The 10,430-nt window shown below is 38.2% G+C and overlaps 1 protein-coding gene across 1 annotated transcript; it reads left to right on the top strand.

Moving 5' to 3' along the window:
• Positions 1–2,111: 2,111 nt before the first annotated feature.
• Gm20930 (predicted gene, 20930) lies at positions 2,112–2,795 on the top strand. Its single transcript, XM_017318771.2, has one exon. It carries the CDS (start codon positions 2,112–2,114, stop codon positions 2,793–2,795), a length of 684 nt encoding a protein of 227 aa, XP_017174260.1.
• The last annotated feature ends 7,635 nt before the right edge of the window (positions 2,796–10,430 follow it).

The raw sequence follows: 10,430 nt of genomic DNA, 5'->3' as shown, positions 1-10,430 counted from the left end.
TTGCCATTGGTTTCAATACATGTCATTTAACTCTGTCAAATTCCAGGTTTGTTTGCATAAAAATAGTCCTCCTCTAACTATGGGTTTTCATAAAGTGAAAATTGGTGTGCTATCCAGTGTGCTGCCTCAAAGAATCTGGCAATATTTATGATAAGAAGCACAGCTTAAAGATAACCAAGGGAAAGGTTGGAACATGAAAAATAACCACCATGGATGTTGTCAAGGCAGAAACCGAAGACTTTCTCAGAACGAAAATAAAAACAAAAATGAAACAAAACAAAACACAAACCAAACAAATAAATAAAAATTCAACAACCAAACAATAAAAACCATGCAAGGGTGTAATTCTTTGGCAGAATATTACTCAGATCATCAGGCCTTTCAGTTGGGATTTCATTTATTATTTCTAGGAGGCCATATGAAAAGGTAAATTCGAGATGCTGAATGTTTCTGAGTGTAACTAGGGAAGGAACCAGCCTGAGAGGGGTTCTATGATGTAAGCTGAACTAGGGTGATGTCACAGAGCACTGGCTGGAGGTTGCGCATCTATTCCACTTGGAGGCACTAGAATCCATTCAAGGTGAGTTCACTATCTTCACAGTGGTGTGTCAAAGCCAGGTCATTTTTTCCCACAGGCTTTTGGTGCCTGGTCTGTATCAGGAGATCTTGACGACTAGGATATTTTTCTATGGGTAAGTACATTTATGAAGTAATTGGGACCCTCATAGCTACAGAAAGCTAAAAATTTTCTCTCCTACAGTGAGTTACTGTACATTCTACTTTCCCCATGTTTATTAGCAAGGTAGATGAATGGTCTAGGTTAGTTTATCTCCTGAATTTATTATCCTTGCTAACCATATCTAGATCACAATTCCACTAAAATGCCAAAGCTCCTGTTTGTCCATGTGCATGTTAGAAGTTATTAGTTCTAAAAGGCTGAAATTGCCTCGACTTTTTGAGTTGTTCTTGAGTTCAGTGATGCAATGGCTTCATCGAATAATTCTGAAGCTGGGTCAGGAGAAACAATAAAGAAGGACAGTGGTGTGCTGTGTCCCTGGGAAGATATTTGTGAATGCAAGAACTTAGCTCAGAGCTTACGCGTACAAGAGAATCATGGTGACCCCTCTGGCCTTTTTTTTTTTTTCTCTTCTTCTTGATCATTGGGGGTAATTGTCATAGCACCACCTAAATTGACATAGAAATTCAAGGAGAGGATCCTCATCAGAGACAAATTTACTCAGGTCTGAAGAAATAAATGTTGATCTGAGTATGTTATTCTGAGCTCTAGAGAATTACTTGTTAATTACACTATTTTTATTTCCTTGTTTCCCTTGTTTCTTTGTTTCTTTGTTTGTTTGTTTGCTTGCTTGGTTAATTTTATTTGAGTTTCTGTATGTTTAGATTTGGCTGTCAGGAAACTCACTGTGTAGACCAGACTAGTCTTTCTCTCACTAAGGTCTGCCTCACTCTGCCTCTTGAGTACTATGATTAAAGTTATGGGTCACTACCACTTCCTATTAACTTCTCCATTTGATTGTTTGTTTTGTTATTTTTTTGTTTGTATTTCTGTTTTGTTTGTTTTTCGTTTGATTTTCGTTTGTTTTCTTTTACTTGATGTTGTTGTTGTTGTTGTTGTTGTTGTTGTTGTTGTTGTTGTTGTTGAGACAGGGTTCCTCTCTATAGCACTGACTGCCCTGGAACTCACTTTGTAGACCTGGCTGGTCTCTAATTTAGAAATCTGCCTGTCCTTGCCTTCTGAGTTCTGGGATTAAATGCGTGTACCACCATGGCTGACTTATTAACTTCTTATTTTTATAAAATTAATTTTAGGAGCTCAAAACTGTTTAGCATAATCTTCTTCACCTGCTCAGAAGTTCTCTTAGAGAAGAGTCTTGGTCCAGCATTCACTCCCAACCCATAACCATTGCCCATCAGGAATTCATATATATGACAGAGGCAACAGCATTGTGTCTGGTTTAAACGGGCAAGATCTTCAGTCCCAGGCAATGAGCAAGTATGATATTTGAAGGGAATGGAAGCCACAAGACAGTGTGATCTACCACAACAGGTCTACAGCCAGGTAGAAGACAATACATCTGAAGAGTCTGAGCATGACATCACTCAAGAAGAAGAGTAGGAGGAAGCCTTCTTCCCAGGCCCTGGGGAATATTGTTGGCTGCAGAATTTCTCACGGGTGGAAGGAAGGTAATGAGCCTGTCACCCATTGGAAGGCCATCATTCTAGGTCAACTGCCAACAAACCCTTCTCTTTATTTGGTGAAGTATGACGGAATTGACAGTGTCTACGGACAGGAGCTCCACAGCGATGAGAGGATTTTAAATCTTAAGGTCTTGCCTCACAAAGTAGTTTTTCCTCAGGTGAGGGATGTCCACCTCGCAGGCGAACTGGTTGGCAGAGAGGTACAACACAAATTTGAGGGGAAAGATGGCTCTGAGGACAACTGGAGTGGGATGGTGCTAGCCCAGGTGCCATTCTTACAGGACTATTTTTACATTTCCTACAAGAAGGATCCGGTCCTCTACGTCTATCAGCTCCTGGATGACTACAAGGAAGGTAACCTCCACATCATTCCAGAGACCCCTCTGGCTGGGGCGAGATCAGGTGATGACAATGACTTCTTAATAGGTTCCTGGGTGCAGTACACCAGAGATGATGGATCCAAAAAGTTCGGAAAGGTTGTTTACAAAGTTCTAGCCAATCCTACTGTGTACTTTATCAAATTTCTCGGTGACCTCCATATCTATGTCTATACACTGGTGTCAAATATCACTTAAATTGAAAAAAATCACAAAGTACAGAAAAGTAAACTTATAGGATTGAAAAAAAAAATGTTTGTTTTCCTGTGTTGGGTACCTATGGGTCTTTGACAACCTCAGTATCTTTGTCAATAAAATTTGTTTTGTTCTAAAAATTAATACGTGTGACATGACATGCTTTTAGTGAACACTTTGTTGGAAGAGATGGACTATGGTAGAAAGAACATCAAAGGAAGATGAAAGTTGCAACGCAGGCTATGAACAGTGCATACATCTAATATCACACAGGCTAAAATGGACAGGACTTAGATTCTGTGGTCTGCATAGTGAGCAAGGAATTGGAGATATGACTTAGAGGAGCAGGGATGGCAGCAAAAATTGGATTTTTAGGAAGAAGCAGAGAAAGACAGGACATAGATAGAATCTCTGGTATGAAGTCTGAGGGAGAAACAACAAGTTGGGGAAAAAGTGATAGATAAAAGGAATGTGGCCTTGTTACACAAAGTGCAACCCAGAAAACTGATCCAAAGAGATTCAGAAATCAGACAAAATAAGGTTTCATTTGAATAATGAAACCAAATGAAACTTGTCTCTCATTTTAAGATTTATTATCTTTATTTATATGGGTGGGAGTAGGGCATGAGCTTGAGAGTATAGGTGACCACAGAGACATGAGTTGTCAGATCCCATGGAGCTGGCATTAAAGCTGATTGTTAACCATTGGATATGAATTCAAGAAAACAAATCCAGGTTTTTGCGGTACAGTAGTGCTCTTGACAACATGGTCATCTCTCTATTCCCATTAAGATATCTTTTTAAGAAATCCAATATTAACATGCAGAAAAGAGACCAGGTAGAAGTTAAGAAAGATTAAATTGATGGTGACCTTTAAAAACAATAAAGGACACACAAAGGACTAGAGGACACTGAGGGACAAATGAATTCTAAGATGAAGTTCTCAAAATGTGAAGCAGGAGACCCAGGAAGAATAAAAATTTTGTGCAAATAGTTAAAATTGGGCATATCCACATTAGGTTCTTTGGTTTCTTAACAAATAGCCAGCTGATCAGATCAAAGAGTAATTTAAAAGAGAAAATGAATAAACTGTGAGATAATATATGGTGGGGCGTGGATCCTGAGTTCTTTCCCTGTGCAATCTTTGCCTGGGATGAATCCTGTGATCTTTTGGAGGTCTCTGTTGAGTGCCCCAGATGACCATCAAAAAGCTCACCACTGGCCTGTTCCCCTGGCTCTCCTCCAAACATCTGACTCCCAACATACCTATGTACCATTTCAGCCTGTCTATTCCCTATAAATTCCTGTCTCAAATTTATGTGTGACCTCCTTCTCATAAAACAGTGAAGGTGTACTCAATGCATATGTGCTGATCTCTTTTCTATGCCAGTTCTCATGGGTTTCAAACTCTATGAGGTTGCCCAATATGTTGGTCACTACTCCTGAGTAGCCCCTGTGCTTCATGGGGGTCTTAATGGGTCCCATATGCACTCTGAGTGTTTCTTTTGTTTGTTTGTTTGGTTGGTTTTATTGTTGTTGTAGGTTTTTTTGTTTGTTTTTGTTTTGTTTGTTTGTTTGTTTTTTGTTTGTTTGTTTTTGTATTGTTTTTTGTTTTTGTTTTTAGTCAGGCTTGTCATGGACTCAATCATTTGTGTTTTTTCTCTAGAATAAGTTTGAATGCCAAATGACTTGAAAATACTCTCTATTGTTGATTAATTTTGATATCTGGGAGAGTTTCTATGCTAGCTGGATGTCTTAATTAGGGTTTCAATGCTGTGAAAAACCACTATGACTAAGACAACTCATTAGAGACATTTCTTTAAGGCTTTTCAACATTTCATTGCAGTTTCAGAAGTTCAGTCCACTATCATCAAGGAAGTGAACATGCAAGTGTCTGGGCATATGTAGTGGTGGAGAGGAAGCTTAGAGTCTTCTGCATGCAGGGATGTTGTCTTCCACACTGAGCAGAGCTTTAAAGCCTCACAGTGATATGCTTCCTCCAAAAAGGCCACACCCACTCCTACAAGGCCACACCTCCTCATAGGCCAACTACATTCAGAGTGCCATACTGGTTTCATAGCAACTTGAAAAGATCTAGAGTCTTGCAAGAGGAGGAGCCTCAGTTGAGAAAATGCCTCATTAAGATCAAGCTTTTAGGAATTTTCTTAATTGGTGGGAGAGGACCCAGTTCATTGTGGGTGGGGACACCCTTGTGGTGGTAGTCTTGTGCTCCTTATGGAAGCAAGACTTAAGGAGCATGTCAATAAGCATCACCACTCCATGGCCTATGCATGAGCTTCTGGCTCCAGGAACCTGTGTTGTTTCAGTTTCTTTCCAAACTACTTTGATGATGAACAGCAATGTGGAATATAAGCTGAATAAAACTTTTGCTATTTAATTAGCTCTTTGGACATGGTATGTTCTTACAACAATAGAAACCTTAAGTAAGACAATTTCTTAGAGGAACAAAATATCTAATACTACCACTGTCACTTATCCTATAAGGACAAATAATGTGTAGATATTTTATTTTAATTTAAAGGTAAGATATTCTCATGTATATAATGACATGCAATTGTTCTAGTTTGCTTCTTTCTCACACTGAAGAATACTAACATCAAACATAACTTGGGAATATAAGGGTTATTAGCTTACATGTTACAGACTATTACCAAGGAAGGCAAAACAGGAACTTGAAGCATTACCAGGAAAGAGTGCTTATTGCTTGACCCTATCTTAGTCATTGTTCTATTGCTGTGAAGAGACATCATGGATAAAACAACTATTATGAAACAAAGCATTAACTGGGGGCTTGATTACACTTACAGAAGTTTAGTCAAACATCAAGTCAGTGACCGCAGCACTGGAGCAATAGAGAACTATTGATCCTTAAACAGAAACAGATATTCTGCCATTACATTGGTTTCTTGAAAACTCAAAGACCACCCTTATTGACACAACCACTTCCTCCAATGAAGCCACATCTTCTCTCATTCCTTCTAATCCTTAAACACACTGCCAATCCCTGGTGACTAAATATCCATATATATGATTCTATAGGGTATATTCTTATTCAAACCACCAAAAATCATGTGGCTTGATCGAATATTTTATTTTAAATACAGAGTAAAAGCTTTCCTTTTATATATGACTACTGATGAGCTTACCCACAGTTGCCTACCCTCACACATCGACCACCAATGAAGAAAATGTCCCATAGACTTACCCAAAAACCAAGTGAATAGAGACAATTCTTCAATTGTTCTCTCTCCTAAGGTGACGCTAGATTGTCAAGTTGGAGATAAATAAAATCCCAGCACATTAAGGTTTATCCTGCTCCATAACCCACACAAACATTACTCATCACAATCTCCTCATTCTGCCTAGGTGTAGACCCACTTCCCTCCATGGCAGAAGTGAAGGGTAAGTACCTCCAACAGCAAGAATACTCAATAATAGGTGACAAGTAGTGAATATGCCTTATAGCCTCACAACACCTACATTCTAATTTGTGTTACACTTTCTGGGAGACACCCCAGTCTGTCCAACTTCCTGCCAACTCAGCTTTGACCAGAAAAATTCTCATCAAGAAATCCAATGACTTTTAATTGATTTCTTTCTCCTGAGGGAATGGAGTGTAACCCCTTCATGGATGTATTGGTGTCTGATTCATAAGTAATAAAACCCACTACTATTAACAGCTAAATCACAGGTGCTATGACAAATAACAACTCACATGAGAAGCATCACATTTGGTTAAGCCTTTTCAGAAGTTTTATTGGAGTTTGATTTATATACTAAATAAATCCATTGATTTATTTATTTTTAAGTGTGTAATTTAATGATTCTAAACACATTTCACCACTGTCATTTTTCACTCATTTTCTGGTACTTCATATGATATTGAAATCTACTAAAATACAATAGTGAATTCAGAAGAAAGACCAGTGGTGTGGGTAGCAGCAAAGTTCTTGAGTCTCAAAGACAACAGATACCATGGCTGAATATTCCAACTACAACAACTAGGTAACATTGGTTCTACACTTAGCATGCCGTTTCTAGAAAAAAAATTAAAGAATTAAGCAATGTTTCCTCTGAACCTGTCATGTTACTATCACAAATGAAAGAAGGATCCATGATCACATGAATATGAAAGGGGCATGAAGCAGCACAATTGTTCAAATTATTGGCAGCTAGTCAGCATTAACACAAGAAGGGACCAAAGACAATAAACAGCTTTGAAGACATGTCCAAATGACCGCGTTCATTTACAAGTTTCTTACCCATTCCTTGTATATCCATTGATTGATTAACTCATTGATTAAAGCCCTCAGGTTCCAATCACTTTTCAGAGTGCATATTGTACTACCTATGAACATTGTACTGTGGACCAAAGCCTTCATCTAAGACCCATGACTGACATTTCAAAACAATTTAACCACAGAATTCTTTATTTGAAACAAAGTGATAAGATCCATCTATCTCTTCAAGGATATCTCTGTTTTGTTCAAAAAGGAGAAAAATGCAATCCAAGTTCAGGATCTTGATCCCTTATCCATGCATCTTAAACCCATAGGGGCTAGCCAGAATGTAAGGTCAGAAGTCTAAACTTCACCTATACTACAACTAACTCTGAAGATATCTAGCAATCTCCAGTTCCTTTCTGGTACTTACCCACACCAAGTCTGCATTAAGGAATATGGTCTAGTGTGAGATAGTGCCAGCAGTTAATTGCAAAATCCCACTATGAGTTGAGTTGTATATATACTGAGACATCTGTAATATAGACACACATGCATATTCACAAATACTCACAGAAAGAGGCAAGAAGTAGAGGAGCTGAAACTTAGAAATCCTCAAGGAAGAGAATGAAAATCTTGTAAGGCACAGAGGTAAGAGAAAAACTGTGTCTTTCTGCACAAAATCAGGACATTCTGTCTTCCATCACTGAATGGGAAGGCTCACTATCCCTTATCGCTATCTGATAAGGTATAGACAGTTGATGAAGGATGAATGGTAAGTTTTCATCAAAGGTATTGACTTTGAAGGTTATAGATTGTTCATGCTCTACTGGAAGCCAGATGTCTAAGAGTTTATGGGAAACACAAATGATTTGAATGGGTTGTAACAAAGGGGAGAAGACGAGATATGAAGTTGGCAGGAGGAGTTAGGTGGGAGTGGGCCAGGTTTTGTTCTGGGAGGAGTTACTAAAATAATTGGAAAGTAAATTCCATCAAAATATTTGTATGCAATTCTCAAGGTATTAAGGAAAGTAGTTCTTAATATACCATGTACTGAACACACACAGACCACTTATATTGCCATCTTCTAAATAACAAATTCTTATAGAGCAGTTTCATTACATTGAGGGCAAAAGACATCCAGAGGTTATTTAAAATAAAGAAGAATCTAGGGAGATGGCCCAGTGGTAAAGCCAAGTGTTTGGTCAAACATTCACCTAAACACCAGTGCTTAGGAATTGGAGTGGCAGAGACAGAAGAATGACTGTGGCTTCCTGAATGTCAGCCTCACTCCTAGCTCAGCAAGAAACCCTGTCACAAGGGGAAAATTAGGGAGTGAAGTAGCAGAAAACAGTATACCCTTCCCTATCCTCTGGACTTACCTGTATAATTCTGTATGCATACACACATCAATATGATAACTGTATAAAAGAGGTTACTTTGCATAAATTATAGGCAAAAGCAATGTTGTTTTAACCTAGAGACCTGAAGACTTTTATATATTAATGGTCCTGGAGAAACTCTCCATATATAGAGGATTGATATATCTTCTTCCTGTGCAAAGGAAACCTAAGTTAAGTGTGTGTGTCAGTGACTTTAAACACCTTTCTTCCTCTAGATTCCTATTTATACCACAGAATGGTCTGTAAATAATGAAAAGATGAAAATAAGACTTTTTCATGGTGTTGCCTTCTTTTAAAATCATATTTATATTTTACTAAATCGATGGAAAATCTTCAGCTCCAAGGAACAATGGATTCAATATTGTTGACTTCTGTATTATCCATTATGAATAGGAATTAATTATACATCAACATTTCCCACGATTTGAACTAAATCAGGAATAAGGGATATGTTTCCATAAAAATAAGTAATGCCAATATCGTTAATCAAGTAGAAATGTGTGTGTGTGTGTGTGTGTGTGGTGGGGTTAGGATGCCTTTGGATTATTTGAGAATGATTGCTGATCAGAAATATGTTATGCAAATAACCCTAACCTGAGAGAAATGAAAAGTAATGATATAAACTATACTACCAAGTGTCATGGCCACTTATTAGTTGATATCATTTTCTTTTTCATTCCTTTATTCGTTTGAATAATTGTGTGCCACAGATGATCACACGTTCAAATGTGTTAGTTTTCCGGGTGATGGGCTGTTTAGAATGAATTAGGAGTTGTTTTATTATTAAAGGAGATTTGTCACAGAGCCTTGAAATATCAAAAACCCATCAGACTCTCTCTATCTCTCTCTCTTTCTCTCTTTCTCTCTTTCTCTTTCTCTCTCTCTCTCTCTCTCTCTCTCTTTCTCTCTCTCTCTCTCTCTCTCTCTCTCTCTCTCTCTCTCTCTCTCTCTCTCTCTCCCTCTTTCATTACTCTCTGCCATCTCCATCATAAGTTGTTCGCTCTCAACTACTGCTCTACATGTTTTGCCTCTGTGTTGCCATAGTGTCTACCATGATATCCTGGACTTGCCCTCTGGAACTCTAAGACCACAATTAAATGTTTCCTCTTATAAGTTTGTTTGGTCATGATGTCTCTCACAGCATAGAACAGTAACCAAGACATACATACTCCTGTTTATTTTTTGAAACATTCTTTATTTCTTTCATTAAAGTTACCTTTTGTCCATTGAACAGTTTTAAGAATAATGTTAATGGGCCCAAATAAATAGTGCCAATAGGTGTGGCACTCTCAGGAAGTGTGAAATAGTTTCATGAGGTGTGACATTGGTGGAGTAGTTGGGACACTGATGGAGATGTGTCTTTGTTGAGTTGGTGTGATCTTGTTGGAAGAAATGTAACAATGTGGTGGTAGGCTTGGAGGTCTGCTGTCCTTAAGCAATCCCCAGTTTGACACAGTCTCCATCTGCTTCCTGTATAACAAGACCTAAAACTCATCTCCTTCTCCAGCACTTTGTCTGTCTGAAGGCTACCATGTTTCCAGCCATGACAATAATGGAGTAAACCTCTGAAAAAAAGTTACAAAGTGTTCAAGATTTACTATGATCCTGGTGACACTTCATGTCAATAGAACCCATACTAATACTCACATAAACACTCAAAAACACATTTGATGTTGAGTGGGAACAGACTTTAATGCCCTCTGCCTACTGCCAGGAAGCTATTCATTTCCAAGCAGCTATCAGATGAAGATGTAGAACTCTCAGCTCCAAATGAACCATGCCTGCCTGGATCCTGACATATTCTTAACTTGATGATAATGGACTGAACTTCTGAACCTGTAAGCCAGCCCCAATTAAATGGTTTTCTAATAAAACATGCATTGATAAGTGTGTCTGTTTACAGCAATAAAATCCTAACACACACATGTACATATTCACCTAGATATACTGAGTCACAGACACACACACATGGAAATATTCACACACACACACAC

Source organism: Mus musculus, chromosome Y (assembly GCF_000001635.26).
Source record: "Mus musculus strain C57BL/6J chromosome Y, GRCm38.p6 C57BL/6J".
Lineage (NCBI taxonomy): Eukaryota > Metazoa > Chordata > Mammalia > Rodentia > Muridae > Mus > Mus musculus.
The sequence above is the reverse complement of the archived record's forward strand: the minus strand, read 5'-3'. Positions and strand labels throughout refer to the sequence as shown.

Excerpts from the sequence above, each read along its gene's own strand:
- Gm20930 (XM_017318771.2), top strand. The coding sequence starts at position 2,112 with ATGACATCACTCAAGAAGAAGAGTAGGAGGAAGCCTTCTTCCCAGGCC.